A 25,126-nucleotide genomic window follows, 5' to 3' on the forward strand; every position below is an offset into this window, starting at 1 on the left:
CTATTTCTTTCGCGATTGCAAGATCCAATTCGTAGTAGTCTATGGCTTTTCTGAAATCACCGAGACTTAGGAAGGCATTTCCAAGATTGCCATAAGTACCTTTTTCGCCGGCCTTGTTTCCTACTTCTTTGGCGATTTTGAGATCCAATTCGTAGTAGTCTATGGCTTTTCTGAAATCACCGAGATTACTACAAGCATTTCCAAGATTGCCATAAGCACTTCCTTCGCCGGCCTTGTCTCCTACTTCTTTGGCGATTGTAAGATGCAATTCGTAGTAGTCTATGGCTTTTCTAAAATCACCAAGACTAAGAAAAGCATTTCCAAGATTGCCATAAGCCTTTCCTTCACCGGCCTTGTCTTCTACTTCTTTAGCGATTTTAAGATCCAATTCGTAGTACTCTATGGCTTTTTTGAAATCACCGAGACTTAGAAAACCATTTCCAAGATTGCCATAAGCACGTCCTTCGCCGGCCCTGTCTCCTTCTTCTTTAGCATTTTCAAGAACCAATTCAAAGTAGTGTATGGCGTTTCTGAAATCACCGAGATTACTAAAAGCAATTCCAAGATTGCCATAAGTACCTGCCTCGCCGGCCTTTTCTCCTACTTCTTTGGCGATGTTAAGATGCAATTCGTAGTAGTCTATGGCTTTTCTGAAATTACCTAGACTTAGAAAGGCATTTCCTAGATTGCCATAAGCACGTCCTTCGCCGGCCTTGTCTCCTACTTCTTTGGCAATTTTAAGATGCAATTCGTAGTAGTCTATGGCTTTTCTGTATTCACCGAGATTAAGAAAAGCATTTCCAAGATTGCCATAAGCCTTTCCTTCGCAGGGCCTGGCTCCTACTTGTTTGGCGATGTCAAGACTCAATTCGGAGTAGTCAATGGCTTTTCTGAAATCACCGAGATTACCAAAAGCAATTCCAAGATTGCAATAAGCAATTTCTATGCCGGCCCTGTCTCCTACTTCTTTGGCGATTTGAAGATGCAATTCGAAGTAGTGTATGGCTTTTCTGAAATCACCGAGGTTAAGAAAAGCATTTCCAAGATTGTTATAAACACGTCCTTCACCGGCCTTGTCTCCTACTTCTTTGGCGATTTTTAGACACAATTCGTAGTAGTCTGTGGCGTTTTTGGAATCACGGAGAATTGGAAAAGTATTTCCAAGATTGTCACGCAAAAGTGCTATATCAGCCTTGTCACCCTCTTTTTTGGCATTTGGATATTCCAAATCACCGACCTGAAATAAAGAAAGAAAGAAAGAAAGAAAGAAAGAAAGAAAGAAAGAAATACAGTCAACTCCCGCCTTGCGAACACCTCGCTTTTACGGACAACCCGTTATTACGAAGAGGAGTTGAAGTCCCGGCGAATAAGAATTACTGAAAATAAATTCAGCTTTACGGCCTATCCCTATTGCGGACAATAAATTGTGGTCCCGAAGGTGTCCGTTTCAGTGAAAGTTGACTGTTATAACACGCTTTCTATATTGAAGTTCTGCTCCTGTTTTTCCTGGTTTTAAACATTTTTCTTGTTGAAATGCATTAATCAAATCTACCACACAACAGTAAATGCAGGTCAGCGTCTATCACATGCATTAGCCATTGACCTTAACTTAATGTTTACTTTGACTCAACTGCAATGATTATCACGATTATACAGCTAGTCAAAAACAGCCGTATAAAATAATACAAGGTGAGCAAGGTGGAATTACCAGAGTGAAGCAACACTAAGGAATGATCGACATTCGAAGAAAAACTGATAATAATCGAGGTCACAAAACGTTCCTTCGTCACTGGGCGTCGACCAGATTTCGATATAGATTTAGGCAGGCCTATAAGCGGAGCTCCCCTTTTATTTAATTTTCACTGAATGTGTCCATTCTGATAAATATGCGGCCAAAACTTTAATGTATACGCTGGCCCATAGATGCAGGACAAAATTTAAATCGCTCATGGTTAATATAAAATGGATGTCTTACGGAACAATAAAAGTAATAATCTCAAGGCAGAACACTAAATATTAATTGCTTTCTTAGAATAAACAATAGTTTCACGATCCTCTTATCGTTTTGCTTAATATAAAAGACAAGTCAATATATTTCGTGGACAAATATTATTTCTTTCCATGTGCACAGCTGAAACAAATTTGAACGTACACTAAATCATTTCTAGTCAGTGTAGCTATTCAGTGTTCAAGTGAGCTTTACTAAGCAACATTTGGGAGGCAAACAAAGTGTATTATGGGCAATTGGAAAATAGAGAATTGTGGTATACGTTTTGAGTTATAGCTATGTTTTTGTCAGTCGGTACAGGTCAAACAAGGTCTCACATGAGAACGAGGCTGAAATTGCCACTGAATTTTTTCATAGAAACTTATTCAATAAGAGAATAAATGTTATCCAGATAACTGATAGAACTCTTTGAAAGTCGATGTTATGGAAAGCACCACCGCTTGCAAAGAAATCTTATTATATTTGTCCTCTTTTTGTGTCACGTGTCACAGCATCCTCATTCTGTGATACATAGGAACAGAAACTTTTCGCTCACGATCATCTGCAAACCGTTTGCTCTTTCAATTTGCTCTTTCCACACTTAAGGAAGGCAATATTTTTGAAATTCATCGCTTGCTGACGCTAAAAACTTGGCGAAAGCCGTTAAAGTGGCCCCTTTGGTGTTAACAGGAAAACGAACATGGCCGGGATAATAAACTTGGTTAGGAAATAAAATTGTTTGATGAAATTTTCCCTAACAGAAAATATGTAAAAAAGGGTGTTGTCGATCGGTTACAGTAGAAAATAAAGTTAGAGATCGCAATTGGTGTTTAAAAATATTCTACCCAGAACCAATAACCTCGAAATAAAACAAAGACAATATTAAAAAGTTCGTCATCTAAGATGTTATTATAACTTGTTCTCCATTAAGTTAGTTATATATGGACGAGACGACGTCAAGAATGTTACAAATTCCAAGTAACATGTAATCACATATTGTTCTTTCAAATCCTTTACTCAAGAGCGTGTTCAAACTGCACTTAGTCGTTTTTAATGGTTTGTTATTCATTTCGTGTTGTTTACACAACACAACAACATTAACCAACATGAAGCAATGACGAAATGAGGCAGGGTGGCGGAGGGTAAAAAAAGAACTGTTGTACACTATTAATTTGGCCAAGTGTCTCAGCAGTGGTGTCCGAGATGGCACGGGCTTGGAAAAAATTGGCGATGCAGCTTCTTGTAAACTCTCATGCACAAACATGCTATTTATTTGTAGAAATAAATAATTTTATGCAGCTTGCGACGTATGCATCTACCAACTTCCGGTCTGGGGATTACTTCCGGCCATACGGGATATTCTTCATGTGTCCTTATATAGAATCGGGGCAAGCGTGGTGAGTTCTCTTTCGTTACATGTCTTAAACAAGCGACGACAATTTTCTACGTGGCAAGAAGATACAGATGATTTTTTTTTTCCATGGTTGATGCTCTGCGACATCCCTTGAGCGATATACCCGGAGCTGTTCTTCTTCACAAGATAAGTGCTTGATTATTGTTTGCTATTGAGCACAATAGTTCATTTTCTGTACATTTTCATAATAGGGGGCGTTGCACATTACCACGCCATTGTTCAACTCAGCTTAGCTCCGTGTTTTGCTTTAATTCTTTACGGATATTAACTTTTTAGCGAAAGGGCGATCTGTTTCTACTTTTAGTACCTATAACAATTGTCTCCGCCTGCCAGTCAATTTTCTGCTTATATTCCTTCATTGCCAAATAATGGATTAATCTATTTTCCTTGGTCGCAACCCCAGCGGGTGTTCATGTTCGTACAGGTCGGTGCAAGGTACATTTCAACCCCGCTAATTCGAACTCAGTTATTTCGAATTTCCCGTAATTTCGAACTAATCCCATTTCCCTTGAACTTGCCTTTAAGTAATTTCCTATCAGCTATTTCTAACTCTTCAGTTCAAAAGAACTCTTTAGTTCAAGAGTCGCCGTGCAAAATAATTTTTATTCATAATCTTTCTTTAGCTATACCGCAAACTGACAGCTTCCAACATGTCGAATCTACCAGGCATTTGAGTTTGCGCTTTATTGAGCGCTTGTTTTATTACGGACCGCTTTGTTTTATCTCCGGCAGTTAAGCATATTCCTGGCGTCATCTCAATATTTTGGGGTTTGACAAATATGTTGCCGATTTTATTTATTTTTGCGGTACCTGTACATTTTTATTCAACAAATGTCCGTGTAGATTTATCGAACACACCTCCTGGGCCGCTATTTCGAACTCTTTAGTTCAAGGATCGTCGTGTAAAATATTTTTTCATTCATAATCTTTCTTTAGCTATACATTAAACCGACAGCTTTCAACATGTCGAATCTACCAGGCATTTGCGTTTGCGCTTTTGTTGAGCGCTTGTTTTATTAAGGACCGCTTTGTTTTCTCTCCGGCAGTAATGCATATTCCTGGCGTCATCTCAATATTTTGGGTTTGTCAAATATGTTGCCGATTTTATTAATTTTTGCGGTTCCTGTATATTTATAGTCAGTAAATGTCCTGTGGATTTATCGAACACGCCTCCGGGGCCATTTCACAGCAGTTCAATACTTCAGATACTAGTTATTATCTGAAACATCTCTCCAAACCAAAATTGAGCAACGTAAAGCATGGGCCTTTACCGTAAACTTTTAGGAAGAACTGAACACCAGACTGCTTCAAACATGTCGTATCTACCAGGCATTTACGCTGGCACTTGTAGTAGTGATTGCTTTTTAAAGGACTGCTTTGCTATTATCTGCGGCATTTATAGCATGTTCCTCGCGGCATTTCCATCTTTGGTTTTGCCAAACATGTTGCCGTTTTTTACTGATTTTTTTGCAGTTCCTGTATTTCCATGTTTGTCATGCTTGCTAAGTAAATGTCCTGTGGATTCATCTTCCTCCACCTCTTGGCGGGGGTGGCCATTCCGCTTTTACTGCCTGATAACAATTATTTACAATTATTCATTTTTGACTCTTCTCAATTAATACAAGTGCCATTATAATGTCAATGCTACCTTCCAGCAATAAATTTTACCGCAAATTATTCGGCTTGCATTGATTATTTCACATTATTTGTTTGCTACTGCTGTCGTTGTTCTTATAAATTTATATTCAGATATGCTATATCTTCCGCCATTAGGTCAATTTCCTCGTGGTGTTTAGCTGTATTAGCTGTTTGGCTTTGTCCTGCTGTTTATATTATTATTAGTCAATTTTTCGCTCTTATCCTGCACACAAGTTCTCTTGTCTGCAATTCTAAGGATCTAGGCTACAGATTTAGGCTCCTTTATAAGTACATTGCACTTCCAATGCAAGAACTGATGTACTGAACTTGAAGCTTTAAACTGCATCTACAGGCTTGATTTTAGTGGTTATTTATTTATTCATTTATTTATTTGTTAATTTTTTTTATTTTTTTTTCGACATATTTTCAAAATTGTAACAGTGGACCTAGAAGTCAATCTATCAATAGTATCAGGCAGTATTTCTCAAAGGGCTTTCAACATTCTGTCATGCTATTTATATTCACAGGCGCACCTACTGGCCAGCAACTTTTCCTCATCCAAGCTACCATCTACATGAAGTCACCTGTACAGGGATGGTCTTCCGTATCCTGTCTAGCTTATGATGATTCGCCTTCATACCCATTACAGATCATTTATGCCTCCAATCATTCAGATTCATCATCCAGGCATCCAGAGCAGTCCACTGGGGACACACCTTCCAAGCAGGAAACTCGGCATAGGCCTAGACATTTTGAACACCTCTGAAGTACAACTCATGAACACATGTAGGCGATGAACAATCAGTAGACCATCTTTGCTCTTGGACATTTTATTGATCAGTAAACATAGTATGCAAGTAAGAAAGCACACTTGTGCAGGGGCCAGGGGTGCTGCAGTTCATGGTGTGCAAGACATGCACGTATAAGAATGCTCCAAATTTAGACTCAATTGGCCACTTTCACTTCTCTATATAATAATTTGTTGTAATGTTTTGAGGAACCTAACACTTGTGCACGAGCCAAGTTTTAGGAACAATCAGTGGATAACCTTTGCTCTTGGACATTTTATTGATCAGTAAACTTAGTACGCAAGTCGGACAGCACGCTTGTGCAGGCGCCAGGTGTGCTGCAGTTAATAGTGGGTAAGCCTTGCTCGTATTTAAGTATGCTCCAAATTTAGACTCAATTGGCCACTTTCGCTTCTCTATATAATACTTCTTTGTAATGTTTACCTGTAGAACCTAACATTTGTGCAAAAGCAAAGTTTTAGGAACCACTTTTTAGTCTGTTACCTCGATCTAAAAATGTAAGGGTTTAAAAGATTATGAGAAACAAGAAATAAGATGTCTCCCCGGAGTTTCCTGGACCTATACTTATTTTGTAATTTATATGCATGCGAGAGGTATACATATCTAACAGCATAAGGGCAATAACCCCTGCAAGTACAACAGAGGGGAAGTTTGCACATTTTCTACAATGCTAGAACTTGCAGTCGTTGCTCGTTCATAATTAATAGATATCCGATTTGTTGGACAGGTGTTAACGATTTTGGTATTGCCATGGTGACCTATCTGAACATCAATATCACAGCAGTTGTATTTTTTTTTAAATCGTTGCTGTTTTGGCTTACTTGGGGCAAATTCATATTTCAATTCCATGTGTATTTTGGTTTCCTTTCACTTGTTTCTCAACAGTTTTTACCTTCCATTGCTGTTATAATCTGTTTGGCTCATTTCTGCCATTTCCTCAGGAGAGACATTTTGGCCACGCCCTGGGGATTGTATATCTGACATCAATTTTTAACCCAGAGGTCAGTGCAAGGCCTGAGGAACATGCTATTTGCACTGATTCAAAGAAGAACACAAATCTTATTTTTTTATGGTTTGTTAAGAGTTTTCCTTGTTGCCATGGCGGTGTCAGATCCGGGAACATGTGTTGGTTTTACTTAAAGTATAATCCTATCTTGGCCTCACTAAAGCCCTCAGATGGCCTTGTGATTGTCTTCAGTGCACCTCTTTAATGTTCATGGCACGTTCATGTATTTTTGTTGACCTTTCTCCCTCAAGGTTGTTTATGTGCCTGTCTCTGCATTCGGGAGGGTTCAGGTTTCCCCCTCACAGAAGGGGGTTTTCCTGACGGGCAGCAGGCGCGCTAGTTTAACATGCTACAAAGGTAGATATGCACAAGTGTTGATTATAAGGTAGCACTTTCTGCTCTGTCAATGTACTGAGATTCGGACAGTTTTCAATTGTGCCAGGCACAAGGCAACAGTCGTTTTTACTTGAATGATGTTCTGTATGCTGCACTTGCAGGTGCGGTGTAACATACATAACCCAATTCAGTTCTATGAGGCGAATTGATTTTGATCGTAAAGCACCCAAGGCAGTTCTTATTTTATTTAGTTAGCCATGTATTTAATCATTGCTCCTACTCTGTTTTCCTTGTTGGTGTTGCTTTGGCTTTGGGTGGGGGTGCCCTTGCACTCATTCCTCGTGCGGGCTGTGGCGGTTTTCCCCTCACCTTTGCTGGGTTGATGCTTTTTATGTTTTTGTAATGTGATCTTTCTGTCACTGGTATGTAAATAAACGGCCACACCTGTGGCCAAAAAGATCCCAAAATGGGAAGTTTTGTTTTGTCCCAGCAAACAGAGCTCTGCCAAAGCAACACACACATGGTACTTCGAATAAGTAGTCTTTAATTAAGAAGGAGCAAGGATGCATAAAAACCTTTTCTTGAAGATAGCTTTAAAGAAACAAAAAACATGATATTCAACACTGTTACGTTTATTCAGAATCCTACCTGCTCTATTCCCTCAGCCCTCGCACGTTTAAAATTGTAAGATGTATAAGCGATGTAGCCTTGAGATTTTTTCCGAAATCTTAAGAAGAAGATCTACTTTATGATACAAAAATGTTTATTATAGCATTTATCCCCCGTGAATGTTTTGATGTGTCGAGCATTTGCCTGGACCGTGTTTAGTGACATGTAGGTTAAGCCTATTTTAGCTTTTTGACATAATTCTTCGTTTTAATCATGACGTTTCTAGATTTTAGGCAACAGTGCAGAATGAGTTGATTGTAGCCAGCCATTATCATTCTGGGATGAATGTTGCATTATTTTACATTATTTTCTGACTTCGTGTCTAAAATAATGACATATATGATGCAATGTTGAGGATATGAAAAAAAGGTATAATGCTGTCATACGTCGTCAAAAACCAACGAAAAACATCAAGAACAAAAAAAAAACAATGCAAAAGTTGACACAAGATATTTTATAATACCTTATTCTCACTAAATTTCGCGAGTACTTTTAAAATTTCGCGAAAATTCAAGAGCCATATTTCGCGAGTACTTAATTTCGCGATTTTGAGAGAAAGGTGCAATTGGAGTGTATTAAATTTCGCGATTTTTATCTATTCTTCAATATGAAGCTTTGACCTCGAAACTGTAACAACATAATTAATATGAAAGTCATCGTAAAAACAGTAAACAAAACAATATACACAACAAAATATAAGGTATTCAACAGTCTAAATCCCTAATAGGTTCCTCTACGACTGCAAGAGCGAGATTTTGAGGAACTTGGCGGCAGAGAACAGTTCGAACAGTGCGACTGAAAGAGTGGGAGATAACTAATAGAAAAAATTAAACAAAAAACACTAAACATGAAGCTCAGACATGTTAGAATAACCATTATAAAACACATCGAGTTTCATTATTTTTTTAAATTATCAGTACGATATTAAATTTCGCGATTTTAAACTTCGCGTGTCCTATATTTCGCGATTTTGAAAAAATCGCGAAAATCGCGAAATTTAGTACTCGCGAAATTAAGTGAGAATAAGGTAAGTCTTAAAAAATTATTTTGCAGAAAGTGCCTGTCAATTGTGGTTTTCGCCCCGTCATTGGGTTGCCCCAAAAACACACCCTTACCTTGTAAAACAAACTGTGGGTTACCTGACGAAAGGAAAATAATTTTGATGTGTCTTACTAAATCAAGAACCAAAGTGGAAGATAAAATGACGTTTGTTGTAGAGACAGACTTGCCATTCTGTTTCTTTTGACACAACATGACTCATCCATAGTACAAGTTAATCAGCCTTGCTTGGGAAGAGATTCAGGCAGAAGCTCCTCCAGCAAACTCCGTTCTCTGGTCTACTCCGCTGCTTTCTCCCATCGTCCTTAGATTTCTTGATATCCTGTGTTAATACGTATGAGGAGCAGGGATGGCGCAGTGGTGAGAGCGCTCGCCTCCCACCAATGTGGCCCGGGTTCGATTCCCGGACCCGGCGTCATATGTGGGTTGAGTTTGTTGTTGGTTCTCGTCCTTGCTCCGAGGGTTTTTCTCCGGGTTCTCCGGTTTTCCTCCCTCCACAAAAACCAACACCTCTAAATTCCAATTCGATCGGGAATCCGAGGGCCACAGGTTTGTCAGTCGAAAGACTGTTATGTGCAACCCTCGTTAAACAAAGTTGATTTATTTATTTATTTATTTTATTTATTTATTTTATGAGTATCCAAGTATTCTGCCGTTTCCATTATCAACATCTGGTCAAAGTTTGTAGAATATATCGCATGCCAGGAGTGAGTGAAAGCATAAAAAACTTTTGAGTGTATTTTATTTGAATTTTAAACACCGTCCGAAACCACAGCTCTTGGCAGCCAATTTCCTTGCATACTGAGTATGCAATATGGTACATCACTCATTCAGTATCTGGCGATTGAATGAAAGCTCTCGCATCATCTTTCGCATCATGTTTGGCGAGTAATAAAACCCTTCTGACGTCTTTCTCGTTGTTGGAATCTAATGGTCTCACGAATTCTGGGCTTTCTCTTTTTCATAGAAACTGCAAAATTTCAATTTTTACACTCAGTAGCAATAACAAAGTTCTTGTTTTAAGTATATTTTAAGAATCGGATTGAGAGGACACGCGATTAGTCCTGTTTTTCGGTTTTAAAATGTATATATACAGTAAAAACCCGCGAGTAAGAACCTAACAGTACAGTAAAGAACCTGTTAAGGCTAAAATTTGAAAATTAGACGCCATTTGTATAATAACCTATTATTCAGCCTCAAATTTGGAAACAGGTTCCTATTTTCTGAAATTGATTAAAAATGTTTTTTGGGAAGTTTGGAAAAAGAATAACTGTGCATATATATAATGTCATATTCTAAACGATTAGTGCTTTTTACATAAGCACTTATGTGGTATGCAACTTTTATACAAGGAATAGGCCGAATACCACTAAAAGTTCAATTACCTTCAAAGAAAATTTTCTTCAGAAAATAAGAACCTATTTAGAACCTGAATAACCTAAATTTGTGCTACTACCATTTATATAAGAACCCGTTTAGGATAACCTGGGAAAAATAGGTTCTTACTCGCGGTTATTTCCCTGTATTTAACTCAAGGAAGTGATGTATGCGGGTCATTAATATCGAACGGATTTTCAATGTTTACCTCTTTTCTTTCAGTCTGCATCTTTGCCGGACGGTAATTGGCCAATAACGATCAAAGACAATGTTCACCCCCACACTATGTAACTTCATTAAGTGAGATGTAACACTGTTGAAGTTCTTTGAGGCAAGCCGGTGTACCAAATGTTATTACTTCGGACGATTGGAGGCTTAAAGTAAGCCATACTGCCAACCAAGTAAAGCCTGGTTTTGCTGGTCATATTGGAATGCTTGGCTATACCTGCCTCTTCCCCAGCCCACTCCCTGGGCCCCTCCCAACCACCACCCCTCCCCCTCGCAAAAACGTCTCCTTATACGAAGGGGATGTGATAAATTTGTGTGATCATTGCATTCTGGCCGCAAGAAAGACTACAAAAGGTTTCTATTACACACCAAACATGATTCAAAAGATGGTGCGAGAACTGCCATCTTGCAAGACACAGCTGTACTTTGAAGAACACTTCTGTGCTGCCCAGTCAGGAGCTTGGTTCGTGAGGAAACAACAACACGTTTTGGTCCATGAGTAAGGCTCAAAAAAGAGATGCCATGGCTCTTCCTCTTAAATTCTGTGAGGCGACTTGTGAATGAAGGCGCTGACTGGGCAGCACTGACGTGTTTCATTACTTCTTTATTTAAGTGCAAAAGTTGCCATAAGACTTGAAAAATTGTTGTGGATTGTAGTTCCCTCCTTTTTTATGTATTTCCGGGTGCTTTGACCTCTCTTGCTGTAACTGGAATACGAAATGCTCAAACAGTTTTACGCAGAATCAAAAACTATAAGATCGTTTAGGGCGGTTAGAGAAAGCGGTAGAGGAAGACGAGAGATCAGCAAACAAACCAAAGCTATGATTTATAAAATGCATTCATCCCGAAAGAGAGCTGTTTGTACGTACTGCGAGTGGGTTGTGCTATGTCATGTTCTGTAAAAAAAAGAACATTACAGTGTGTCCCTGAAGACAAAGTCGTTCAGACTTACGTTTGAATGTATAACCTACAGTTACTAAAGACCTTGTCATAGGCTGTTGGGCATGGATGCACTGTAAAAGGGAACACAAGTGGCGAAACAGAAATAGAAAGACTGTTTCATAAAGCGACTTTTTGTGACCTGGTATTTATGATATTCTAGGCGTCATCACGACCGTTTATAACTTTTAAATACGAGACAGGTTTTAACAAAATCTAAGGTGGAAACTTTCTAAATCTTCTTCTTTAAATTGGGTCTGATAGGTCTTAGCAGAACATGGTTAAACGTCATAGGAAATTAACGCGTCATGAAATTAACGCGAATTTCAAACATTCGCGTTAATTTAAGTCGCGTTAATTTTCTTTAACGTTAATTTCCGCACCGTTAATAAAGTGGAGTGTTAATTTCCATGACGTTAATTTCCATTATTTTGACCCCAATTTCTCGTTACAGTCCAGACGTTCTTGACTCCAAGGAAAAAGCATTATTTTATCTGCCACTATCATTGATACTGCGAAAAAACGCTCAAAGTGGGAAAAGTACCATGAACATTGTTTTCGTTTAAGATTATACGCCAAAAATTGTTGAAATAAACTTGTTCCTGTTGTGTACGTCGCGTTAATTTTCTTCATTTTGAAATGTTACCCTCTCTTTTGCGTTAATTTCCTTTATTGGGAAGTAATTTTTCCCTCAATCCGCGTTAATTTAAGTCGCGTTAATTTCAAATACCTTAATTAACACAAGCGTTAATTTCCTATAATAAGGTATTTATTTTTTGCGTTACAATTGACGGCACCTGCATGTATGTTAAATATTTTCACATTTTGTATTTCTTGTGGGCAAATTTCATTAAACATTGCTTCTTTCTTTACCAATTTTAATGTCATTTTTTCTTTTTCTACTAACACGAAAGCGAGGCTTCAGTACAAAGGCGCTACTTTAACGCCTTTGGTCAAGGTTTTAATTTCAGCAAATTATTAATTTTAAAAATATTGCCTTTCTTGAGTGCGGAAAGAGCAAATTGTTTGCAGATGATCGTGAGCGAAAAGTTTCTGTTCATATGTATCACAGAATGAGCTGTGACACGTGACACAAAACGAGGACAAATATAATGTGATTTCTTTGCAAGCGGTGGTGCTTTCCATAAATCAGCCTCGTTCTCATGTGAGACTTTGTTTGACCTTATCATGGACAAAATGGAGGAATGTAGATGATTTGGAAAGTATGTAGCCTTGTTTTAACTCATCCTTACAGTTTGAAACGTATGGAAAACTAAAACTACGAAAAACCAGCACTTTCCAACAACCTTACCTTGCCTTTTACAGTGTGACCTTCTAAATTCTTTTCTATGCTGTCGCCGTCTGGTTTACGCTGCTTGTTTTGTCCTTTAACAGACCTGATCCTTAACTCCAATAGCTTCTTGTTATTCTTGTCAATCTTTTTCGAGTTCAGAAATGCCACCTTGATGTAATTGGTGGAAATAAACAAAGAAATCTATAAACCTTCGACAACAAAGTGGCACAACTGGCAGATCAAGTTCCTTCAGAAAGCCTGGTTTGCAGTTGAGGGTCCTGAAGGGGTAAAATTGGAGCTGGGATTTGCCTCTTTTTGGGCTGGGAAAATGGGATTCGTGCCCTGGGACTGGGATTTTACCACTGGGAATGGGACAAACACTTTGGAAAATGGGAATGGGATTTCTCTTCTTTGTGAGACTTGCTAGTCTCTGACTCTATAATTTCACACAAATACTCGAATTATCCCACTTTGATGACGCAAAAAAGTCAGTATTTTTCCGCGCTTTGGCCTCCTATTGCAAGTTCTTGTTACCAGGCTTTACGCTGCGGTCATGTCATGTCAGTGATAAGCGGTTTGTTAGCTCTGCAGGTGTCGGAAATCGGAAATCAAACATCACAATGGTGTCGTCCAGCATGAGCGATTGCTATCGGCGCACTATGGTTGGCCGTTTTTATACTAGAGACGCGTTACCCGTCTGGACGAGCTGCTTTTCGAAATGCGTCTTGAAAGACGGATAACGAAAGGAAGCTCGTCTGGACGGGTAACGCGTCTTGTGCCCGTCCTTATACAATGCTTGCCTGCAAGTCTGTTTCTGTTGGGTTGCGCTTCAGAACTACCGGTGATTCGATCTTGCTGTTTTCCGTGTGTACTACGGCACTGTTCGAAGAAGCATATTTCTAAAGCTACAGCGTCAACATCCCCGGGGATCTCAGGGTCAACGACCTCGGGCAGCACAGCAAGTGCCGTCACTGACGCGGGCAAAATGCCCAAGAAAGCAGCAAAGAAAACAAGTAGCATACCTGGCACACACGAAAAATATCCAGATATCAACAGTTTGCCCTTTTAATTTATTATAGTCATACTTATGGAAATGGGATTTCTTATTTATGAACTGGGATTTTGACCAAAATTAGCCTGGGAACTGGGATTTGAAGTCTGGGAACTGGGATTTGGACCAAAATTGGGCTGGGAACTGGGATTTAGGACCCCCCTTCAGGACCCTCGCAGTTGGCTGCCCTAGTCCATTCTTTAATTTTGTTTTACGACCGTGAAGAAACAAGTCATACACGGAAGGAAAGCTTACCAATTAGCACTCTTTTACTAATTCATTTGGCCATGGCTAACCAACAGCGAATTTAAGGGTTACAACTAAGGGCCATGAAAATTGAGCTTGCAAAAAGAAAGAAAGCAGAATAATTTGCTCATAAAGGATACGGCTAACCCCTTGTCACACCATGTGATGGCTTCTCCAAAACGGTTCAGCTTTATACAGGCATTCGCTCCTACGATAACAAATGCAAATAATGTTCTCTACCTTTGTAAAAAAACTTCTATAACCATGTTTATGTTGCATGCTGTTCATTTTTCATTGCTATTTTGAATTTTTATTACGCAGTTTGAAAGGTTGGTTCAATTTTGTTATCGAATACCCTGAACAGGCAGCTATCAATACACAGGCTATGATAAAATAGTTCACTTATACTTGTCCACAAGCATACTATTACTGGTTTCAAAAAGTGGGAAAGCGCATTGTATTTAAAATCTACGATAATGTTTTTAAAATTTTAGCTCTTAAGTTTAAACAAAAAACAATCTCTGAACAAACAAAGTGTGAGATGGTAACTCTATCTGGTCTCCAAAACAACTCTGCACATGTGCGTTGTTCACGTGATCATGGCTATGTTAAGAGAAACTAACAGAGCAATTTAACAGCTTACCTCTCTCAATTGCCTTGAGGAAAGTTGGTTGTAGGACAGTGGCAGCTTTTGCATCTCTTAGGGAATTTTCATAATTCCCTGATATAATACAATTAAAAAGAATGCGTAAAACGAAACTGACAGAGCTGTAACGATCGATTCTGTGTGATGCATGAATGGTATTTCACTGGTGGGAAATAGAGCCAAAAAGTAAGAAGACAGCTCCTTTTATTTATTTACTCTTGAACTTTAGATAATGTGTAAATATGTTTGGCGTTGCGAATGGCTTATCATGCTGCTGCATATCTCCCAGGGGGAGGGGGACTAGGGATTTCATGTGATGGGGATGATCGAAGGATTCTTGGGTTTGAAATTTTCGATTCCTGGATTTTTTTTTTTGGGGGGGGGGGGGGGTAGGAAAATCCGAACATTTTTTATGTATAACACGACTTGAATGATCTTAGCATGGCCCATAAAAACATGGATATTGCAGATTGTTGCTTAAATAAAGAAACATATCACTGAGGTGCAAGGATCGACAAACAATCCAGCAGAGAAAACTCTTTTACTACTCTTACCCAAATGCAAATTTGCAATCGCCCTGTTGCTGTATAGTTTGGCATTCAGTTCGTCATCATTGCAGTTCACTTTAATTCCTTCCGTGTAGAAGTGAATGGCAGTGCTTAAATTCTTTTTGCTGTACTCGTGATTTCCTTTATTCTTGAAAATCTCTGCTTTCTCTAATGAAAAACAAAATGTTCAATAAATGTTAAAAATATAATTTGTTGATTTATAGCATGTTTCAAACGTGTAAACCGGAAAAGACAATAATAGACAATGTATTGTCCAATTCCATTTTAACCCATTTATGTTAGAAAATTTGAATGGACTGCTTGTCCTGTAAATGTATTATTTACCTCTTAAGTTGTATTCGTCGCATTCCAATGCTTTATCAACAGATGCTTTGACCTCGCTTCCATTCCCAGCATTCTTTTGGGCTGTTTTAGAGACAACCTTCGTGTCTTCATCCTGTATTAAGATAAAAAGATCCCAAAAATTCCTCGAACTCCTTCCTCGGTTTTGGACTACTTAATTTAAAATTCGCAAAATATGAACAATTTGTCATCATCATCATCATCATCATCATCATCATCATCATCATTATCATCATCGTCGTCGTCTTCGTCTTCGTCATCATCATCATCATCATCATCATCATCAAAATCTGTATTTAAATACGATAAAATCTTCATAACCTCAATGTTTGTGTTACTGTGGCATAAAAACTAAAATACAATATAAAAGTTAAAATTTAACGATATACAAGAAAACATTTAAATCTTCTTAGAATAATATTTTTGTCAAACCCAGCTGATCAGAGAACTGGTGATATTATAATAAGTCTCTTCAAGCAATTGTTTTGGAGTTAGACTTACCGTGAATTTAAAAATGTGACTTTCTGGAATTTTCTTGAGCTCATTGACAGACCTGGCTTTTAATCCTAACAGGGTCTTGTTATTTTTGTCAATCTTCTTTAAGTTAAGACACATAACATTTATAAAATCATTTAAAATAGACAAGATAAACGATATGTTTTCATTAGATCTTGCCTGTGAAAATGGTGAGACGATAGAACGACATACAAAGCCGGTAGATTACTGAATAAAGAAGTTATCAAAAACATCATCGGGAATACGAGATACCTTATGCAATAAAGCTCAGGTTATGTTTGTATCTCTCAAAGATAAAACGCTTACAAGGTTGTTGTATCTCTTTGAGATATTTGGACCCTGTCATAGCTCTACAGATTTTGTTTCTAAGCTATTTTCGAAAACAGTATTAAACTGGCGAGTTTCTGGCGAGTTTCACGCAAGCTCGCACGTTTCAGCAACCATCTTACCTTTCTTACAAGGTGTATTAAGAGCCACATTATTCCACGAGACCTCCGGGTCCAACCACCTGTTCCAACTAAAGGCGCTCGCAGAGTAGCCGAACTAGCCTCTAAAAGATTCTTGAGGAAAAGAATACGACTAACTCAGAGAGCTAAGGGAGATGCGAAACTGAATCCACAGCCGAGGGAATAACAGCCACCCTTACGGCAAACGAAGCCAGTGAGATACTTGAAAAGATCAGATTTAATACCCAAAGAGTATTTAATGCCACCAAAGATCGACAACAACGCAAGTTCTTAAAACTTGTACAGGAGAAACAGGCCTCTGTTTCACCACATATTGACCCAACACCGCGAGTCGACAAAAACAAATGGGTGATTAACTTATCATCACGGCCTCTTAGTGATGCTGAGGTATCATTACTAGAGAAAGGGTTAAATTTCGCAGTAACACCAACCACCATTCCCGCCACTGAAATAGTTGCTTAAGTTAAAACAGCCATAAGAACGCTTGACTCAGAACAAGCTGACACAATAAGGAGAACCGTTAATAGCGTCCTTCAACAGGCTGAACCACCAAAGCCAAACATCACGAAGGAAATGCATGAAGCCCTTAACAACTTAAAACAAGACGATTCTATTATGATACTACCAGCCGACAAAGGTCGCGAAAGTGTAGTTTTAGACACTAACACCTACCATGATAAAATGAAGGCACTAATCGAAATGGGTCCATATCAACTTCTTAATAAAGACCCCACGGATCGACTCAGCCGTAAACTCACTGAGAAGCTTCTTAGCTTAAAACGAAGTGGACATCTTTCAGAAACTATCTACAACAAGATCAGGCCCAAGCACAAACAGCCGCCTAGGATCTACGGTCAGCCTAAGATACACAAATCAAATATACCATTGAGACCTATTGTATCGTGTATAAACACCTTTGCTTATGACTTGTCGGCTCATTTAGCTGACATCCTGTCCCCACTGACAGGCAAATCAGAGTATGCAGTTACCAACTCTACTCATTTCGTGAATACCATCAACCATGAAAGAATACAAGAAAAGGAAATCATGGTATCTTTTGACGTAGAATCTTTATTTACGAACGTGCAATCGAAGACGCCGTAAAGGCCGCACTTCGCAAACTAGAAAACGATCTCGGTCTTGCTGACCGCACAAACCTAACACCTACACAAATTGCCGACCTTTTAAACTTTGTTTTACGATCCACGTATTTCCAATACAATGGATCAATTTACGAACAAAAGGACGGAGCCGCTATGGGGAGCCCTGTCTCCGCGGTTATAGCCAACATCTTCATGGAAGATTTTGAGGAGCGTGCGATAGCAAGTGCGATCTACAAACCTAAGATCTGGAAACGATATGTAGACGACACTTTTACTATATTAGATCAAGACCAAGTCGACGGCCTTTTACAACATCTTAATAGCCAACAGCCCACTATTCGTTTTACCATGGAAACCGAGAAAGATAACAGCATTCCCTTTCTCGACACGTCAGTTATAAGGGACTCAAACGGCCTTCTTACTACCAGTGTATATAGAAAGCCCACACACACTGATCAGTACTTAGCCTATGACTCACATCATCCTCAGTCAGTGAAGCGTGGTATTGTTAAGTGTCTATATGACCGAGCCAAACACCTCACAACAAAACCATCAGTTATCTCTCAAGAAAAGAAACATTTATCGTCGGTACTTGTTTCTAACGGTTATCCGTCTTCGTTCATACGAAAACTTACTAAGACCACAAGACCAACAGCCAACAACGAACCCACGCAGGAATTTAGATCTACTGCAGTTTTACCCTATAAGCCTGAGGTTCTTCGCCGCTGCCTACAAGAACAAGGCGTTCGCACCGTCTTTAAATCTGACACAACTCTTCGGTCTTACTTAGTACGACCGAAAGACGCCCTAGAACCAGGCAAACAAGAAGGTGTTGTATACAAAATTCCATGTGAATGCGGCAAAGTATATATAGGGGAAACAGGGAGAGCGATGCAAGACAGGATAAAAGAACACGACAGAGACATAAGGCTTGCTCATACACAAAACTCCGCAGTTTCGGAGCACGCAAACGAAACGGGGCATATTCCTTTATGGAATCAAGTCAAGTTTATCGATCGTGACCCTCACCGATACACACGCAGGGTCAAAGAGGCTATCCAAATAAGACTTCATTCTAATAACATCGATAGAGATAGCGGAATTGAAATTCCTGAAGCATGGATACCTACGATCAGAAAGCATAACAGCCGTTCAACTGCAAAGCGGACCTATGAGGGAACACCATCTGTTAGTCGGAATAATAATGAGGATCGAAATGCACCAATCACAGCGAACCAACGTGCATAAATAGCGACGCGTAAACAATCGACCTCATCGCCTGATGAAGACTAGCAGTATTGCAGTCGAAACGTCGCGATCACATCTCAAAGCGATTATATCGTGAGACAAACGAATAAACGTTCATTACCTATCTTACACCACGATGAACAATATTCACATCTTAAATGACATTCTTTTCTTTTCATTGTGACCACCAAAGTAGGCATAAGAGAATTTTTTTATTGTTGTCTCCCAGAAGCTCCCATAGGAGGACGTCAATAGAAAAATAAATAAAAAACTTATTACCTTATTACATGAAATTTTCGCGACACGTTAATTTCGCGATTTTGAGGTGCGCATATTTCGCGACACTTAAATTTCACGATTTTGCGAAAATTTTGCATTTTGAATCACTTTAATTTCGCGTTTTTTAGTAAGACACAATTTACATTTCCTTGGCGATATTATTTAACATGCCCTTGAATTAAAAAAAAAAAACGACTTTATCAAAGAAACAATAACGTCAAAATTAACAAAAACGCCGGCAAGGGCGGGACTAAATCTCGGCAAAGCAACAACAGAGCAATTCTCACGATGTCTACAAGTAGGTCATGCTTGTACAAGCATGAGTTATTGTTCTTGAGTCAATTCGGACGACAACATATTCACACTGATTTAAGTGGTATTAAACTTATTATTGCTTGATTGTTGACATAATGTGAGTCACTTAGTTTTCGCGTCATGTTATGTTCGCGACACTTATTGCTCACGTCACTTTAATTTCGCGATTTTTTTGGAATCGCGAAATTCGCGAAATTAACGTGTCGCGAAAATTTCATGTAATAAGGTACGTATTTTAGTGTGTAGTATACATGTATCACTATACATTTTTACGAGTCTTGCATTATTCTGGCGAGCCTGAAGATAGAGTCAAAATACAAATGACGAGTAAAAATGGACAGCGATACGACACTTTCTCCAAAATGCTGACTTGCCACGTTTTTTGACTTTCCACACGGTCGGGGGAGGGGAATTAGGCGAGTACAAATATCGCGAGATAGTGGCACAGACGGAGTTAGATAATCATGGATGGAAATCAACTTTAATGTACTGTAGAAACGAAACTTTTTTGGTTCAGGGCAATACTCGCATGCTACATATCGTTAGATTCAGAACTGTTTTTGTCTTTTGCGAAACTGTTTCTTGCCTTTGTCGGAGGGCACAGCATATTGTCAAAGGATACTGCTAACCCCTTATCACACCACGTGATAGCTTCTTCAAACTGCTTCAGCTCAACACACGCACTTGCTCCTGAGTAAAAAATGTAAAGGAAATTGTTAACTTATTTTTTCCCTTTATTAGAGTTAAAGGATCGATATATGTAGCACCCCTGTTGAATGTAGCATAGCATTCGCTTACCTCTAACGATCGCTTTGAGGAAAATAGGTTGTAAATCTGTGGCCGCTTTGGCATCACTTAGTGAGTCAAGATGATTTCCTGTCGAAGAAATGAACTAAATTTAAATTATTACTATTTTAATTATTAAAAAAATAGACTATACCAGAAGTCCATTAACTGAGAAGCAAAAGATAGCGAATCAGATCATTGTCATATGAGCACTGCTAGTGCCGACTTTGGTACTAAAGGTAAAAACAACGACGAGGATTTTAATGCTATTAAAGTAAGCCTTTCGAACTCCAAAAGAGAACATTACAGGAATGGGCTGGTATTATAGTACTGGCCCTTAAGAAGACTAGCTCTGCTAGTTGAAATATTGGCCAATAAATCTTGCCCTCCTGCCGTTGTACCAGCCTTGCAATCAATTTGGTTTTAGATTACGAGTCTCCATATCAATAGCAATAATATTTATAATAACTTGCAAGGATAAGGTTTTTATTAATGTCTTACATGTAGATGCCTTACCCAATTTTAAATTTGCAATCGCCCTGTTGCTGTACAGTTGAGCATTCAGTTTTTCATCTTTGCAGTTCACTTTTATTCCTTCCGTGTAAAAGTGAATGGCGTTGATAAAATCTTTTTTTCTGTATTCCTCATTTCCTTGATTCTTATAAACCTCAGCTATCGCTGAATCGAAACAGAAATGGAATATTGTCCGTTAGTTTTGCTACATAAAAGGTCTTTGCACTGCCGAAAAATGTTATTAATTATATTAAATCGAAAAGATCGAATCCGATTAATGAATTCCTTATTTACACTTCTTCGCCACTGCTTGAAACAAACGGACGCCTGACTTGCCGAGATATCCTACCAAAAGCATAAGTAGACGCAGTAGAAGTAAAATTGTATCCTTAAGACATTGTAACAGCGATAAAGAAGTAGAATTTACTAGCAATCAACCTGGTCCAGTTTCCCTTACCTCTTAAATTGTCGTCATCAAAATCCAGTGTTCCTTCAGCCGGTGGTGTGACGTCATACTCACTTGCAACTTTGATTGAACTCCTCGCCATGGTGAGATTTCAGATCATTTAAAATGGCAGCCTAAAGTTTGAGTCAAAACCGATAATTAATTGCAGGTCTTGACCACTAAAAGATACAACGGCGAGCGTACCAAGGCCGATTTATGGCCAATAAAATGAAAAGGATCTGATTTTCCAATTTAAAAGCGACGGATTTCACTTGAACACTATTGATAACGTGCTGAAGACAGAAGTCAACTACTGTTGCTGTAGTTTGGCATGAAACTCGATTTTTTGGAAGAAAAAAGTCCACTGAAACCTATATAATTCGAGAACCAATTCAATTCTTGCATTTACGAACATGAGTGAAGCCAATATTTGGAGTCGCATGCAGACAAAGAATATGTACATAAAAAGAATGTTCTAGGATAAAACTGAGCAGCTTGAAATATACAAGAGCATAACGTAGCTAAAAGTGGCGCCAAAATATTGAACTTTAAGAGTACAAGAATACGAGAGACAAAGCCGACCAAAGCCTAATAAGAAAAAATATATATACGTACCACCAGTAACGAAGGAAATCGCTACTAAAGCCTTTCCCCGGGCATAATATAATCTCATTGTGACAATTGCTAAGTATATTTCACACTCATTTGAAGGAAGTGAAGAGTAAATGACGTTCAAAACTTTGGATGCAACAGATCCACAAGCTGGATTATTCGCTCTGAAACAATTGAACTTGAACTTGGAATATTTATAAGGGGAATCCGCTGTTTCTGAGAAAGTTGATTGTTCTTGCATATGACATCATACCGGACATTGAACAAGGTTTTTAAAGTATATTTTTAAAGCGATAGAGGTCCGCTGCTTTATCAAAGTACATGTCAGTTAAGTATATGAGCAACGTGTATTGCCAACCTCAAAGAAAATTTTACCTTCGTTGTCTTATCTAATTTATAGTGATCGAGTCACAATTTCATTTGCATATTTATGCATGTCATGTGTCACGCGCTCAATACGAAACGTGCTAAATGAACGGCATAAGGTTTTTAAACAGAAACTTTCTAAGCTCATTCATGCAGCGAAGTACGTACGTAAATGATAAGCTCATTCATGCAGCGAAGCACGTAAAAATGAATGAGATCTAGGCGGAAGTTGTAATTAGCTCCGTGGACGGGAGTTTTTGTTTTAAAGGGTGGGCCGATATTCGATACCAAATATTCGATATACCGATATTGAGACAATTTTGATTGAAAAGTATCGATACTTTCGATCGATACTTTCGAAAAATACCTTTCGATACCTTTGCGATACTACACATGTGACCTGAGCCTGCGGTCTTCTGCTCAGCACCTGAGGTTTAAAATGTAATTTTGCTTAAACATGTATTTTTACGTTTAAACATGATGTCCACACGTTGCTGAAGAAACAAACAGACCAAAAATCATCATTCATAGAATGTCAGGACTGTCCTTTCTATGGACAGTCAAATCACGTGACATATTTATGACGTCAGGACGGAAATGACGCCATAATATCGATATCGATATCGAGAAAAAAGACAAATATATCGTATAGATATTTTATTGAAAAACCTGTATCGGCCTGTCCTTAGTTGTTGTTAGCTCCGTGGACGGAGAAATTGTAGGCCGTCACGGAAGTAATTTCACATGGTACTCCTCCCTCTAACTAAAAGTCAAAAGTAAATTACATGAAGCTCAGTTACACATGTGGAAAGAAGTGAAATCTTTTTAAAGCGTGATTAATAAATTAGCATCAAATCACAATTTTGGAACTTTTAAAAGTGTTACGTCCATCAAGAAGCAGAAATGTTCATCGGGGGACCCTAGAAGGGATCATGTCAACGCATGCTGAAACACGCAATCGAATCGAAACACGTCAACCGCAAGTAGCTTGTTATGGTACCCCTCCCCCTTAGTAAAGTCAGGGTTCAGATAGACATATGAAATGAAATAAAATCACGCCGAGGGGAACCCTCAACGGGTTCATTGTGATACGAGGTGACAAACGCAACAAAGTCCATCGAGGAAGCCATACTGGCAAGGCGTCATTTGCTTTCACATTGGTAAATAACCATTACCTGTTTTATTCTTTATTCCCTTGTCAGCGAAATTGCCCCTAAATGCACGATAGAGAATTTTCCATTTTATCTTAAGTGTTTTTTTCCGGTCACACAATATGATCCGTGACGCACGTTACCACATTATTTGAAAAGAATATATATCTTTTAAAAATTAACATAAAGAGTGTTGAAGTACCTTTATTTTCGGTTCATGGTACGTGTAAACATACACTCGCCAGGTGGGTAACGTCACGAGGCAGAATAAGTTCCGTTTAAGCGCGTAAAAATAGTTCAGCATTCCTTTAGCTCGTTTATGCCCAACCACCCTGAAAGCGGAAAACAACAAAAACTGGTAACAAAATATTTTGGAAACTGGATGAAAAACATGAAATATTAATCACTGAATATCGAATAAAACTTAAATAAAAACAAGACATGAATCATGCATATCCAAAGCCCAATTATTCACCGAAGGGGTTTGCTCACACCCCGAAACAGAGCCTTTTCCGGATTATACTTAAAATCAAACAAAAACTGTTAGGATTTATTCATTGTTAATCGATTGCTTTGATGACGAATGTTTTGAAGTAAGATCACATGTTTGCGCTGCTCGGCGTTGTAATTACTGCTACTGGCTAAACTGTCGTTTAGCAAAAACGTTCCCAGAAACACGTGACAACAAAACTATATTTAGAACGGAGATTTTCCTCAGTAACGGTAACTTCTCGTTTATGAACACAACAGTGTAACAATGAATTATTAATAACCTGAACTCACTATGCATGAATAACATTAATCGCTGAGGTTTCGATTTTTAAGGGTACATCTCCTCGCTTTCATGTTCAGTTGACTCACAATCATTCGAGAGTCGCATTCTCGTCTCCGAGCCGCTTGTTCTTCATAGCCGGCTGGGCCCGATGCACGAGGAACAAGTGGCCTAGATCTGGGAACACATAATTTGATTGGCTAGATCCGAAACAAAGAAAACTTAAATTTACCAAGTCAAATCAACTGTTTAAAAATCCCTTTATTGTAAGAGATTTGCTACTGTTAATTTGGTTAGCTAGATTTAAATTCTATTTGAAAATCTAGCTTCTATTCTATTTAAAAATTTAGCTAATGAAATCATGTAACTCCAGAGCCACCTGTTATCGTGCCCCAGGATCAGCGACTGAGAGGGATCGGACAAGCTGCTTTGGCGACGAGAATGTCTCCAGAGCCCAGCCGGCTAAGATGTACAAGCAGCCCTGGGGACGGGAAAGTCGAGAGTCGTTCCTAGCTCCTACGAAACAGACTCGTTCCCAGTTCAAACGAATGACAAAATTGTCGACCATGGCAACGACGAAGCAACTGCATGAAAAAGAAGCCTGGATTAATTTTTCTGGCACTGATTTTGTGTCATTTCAATATTTGTCGCTCCCTAGAAAAATTCCTAGAGTTGGTGGGAGTAAAGTTCAAAATTTAGAGCCGATTCATCCAATCACTAAAAGATTAACTAAGGTTTTAAAGAATGTGATTTGAAGGCTTGATTGCTGGCCTAGTGCTGTTGGAATTTGTAAAGTGTGTTTTGATTGGCACTTACCCGCATTTTAAAGTCGAATTAATACTCTACACAGATGACTGTAGTGCTGCGTCATCAGTTTTTGGCTGAATTGCCACACTTCGGGTTGACAACGCCCAAAGAGAGGATTACGTCCTGAGGAAGTGGT

The 25,126-nt window shown here is 38.7% G+C and overlaps 3 protein-coding genes across 12 annotated transcripts in view; all 3 read right to left on the reverse strand.

Moving 5' to 3' along the window:
- The window catches only part of LOC144645263 (uncharacterized), a 159,928-nt gene that overhangs the window by 98,990 nt on the left and 35,812 nt on the right, over nt 1–25,126 (reverse strand). The window contains exon 1 of one of the 10 annotated variants that reach the window (XM_078504762.1): nt 15,254–15,305. The exons of the other annotated variants lie outside the window; for them this stretch is intronic. The gene's annotated coding sequence lies outside the window, so the exon portion shown is untranslated. Of the gene's footprint in view, nt 1–15,253; nt 15,306–25,126 lie in introns of those variants that run through there. 10 annotated transcript variants of the gene reach the window in all.
- The window catches only part of LOC144645502 (uncharacterized), a 137,664-nt gene that overhangs the window by 52,359 nt on the left and 60,179 nt on the right, over nt 1–25,126 (reverse strand). The gene's annotated exons all lie outside the window — the stretch shown is intronic.
- On the reverse strand, nt 15,575–23,935 carry LOC144645460 (tetratricopeptide repeat protein 4-like). Its single transcript, XM_078505038.1, has 7 exons — nt 23,614–23,935; nt 21,295–21,416; nt 20,841–21,002; nt 20,337–20,414; nt 20,161–20,228; nt 16,112–16,204; nt 15,575–15,704 (listed from the first exon to the last, which is right to left on the reverse strand). Exons 2-7 carry the CDS (start codon nt 21,383–21,385, stop codon nt 15,585–15,587), a joined length of 612 nt encoding a protein of 203 aa, XP_078361164.1. The 5' UTR covers nt 21,386–21,416; nt 23,614–23,935; the 3' UTR covers nt 15,575–15,584.

This window comes from Oculina patagonica, chromosome 3 (genome assembly GCF_052425735.1).
Source record: "Oculina patagonica isolate OP01 chromosome 3, crgOcupat, whole genome shotgun sequence".
NCBI lineage: Eukaryota > Metazoa > Cnidaria > Anthozoa > Scleractinia > Oculinidae > Oculina > Oculina patagonica.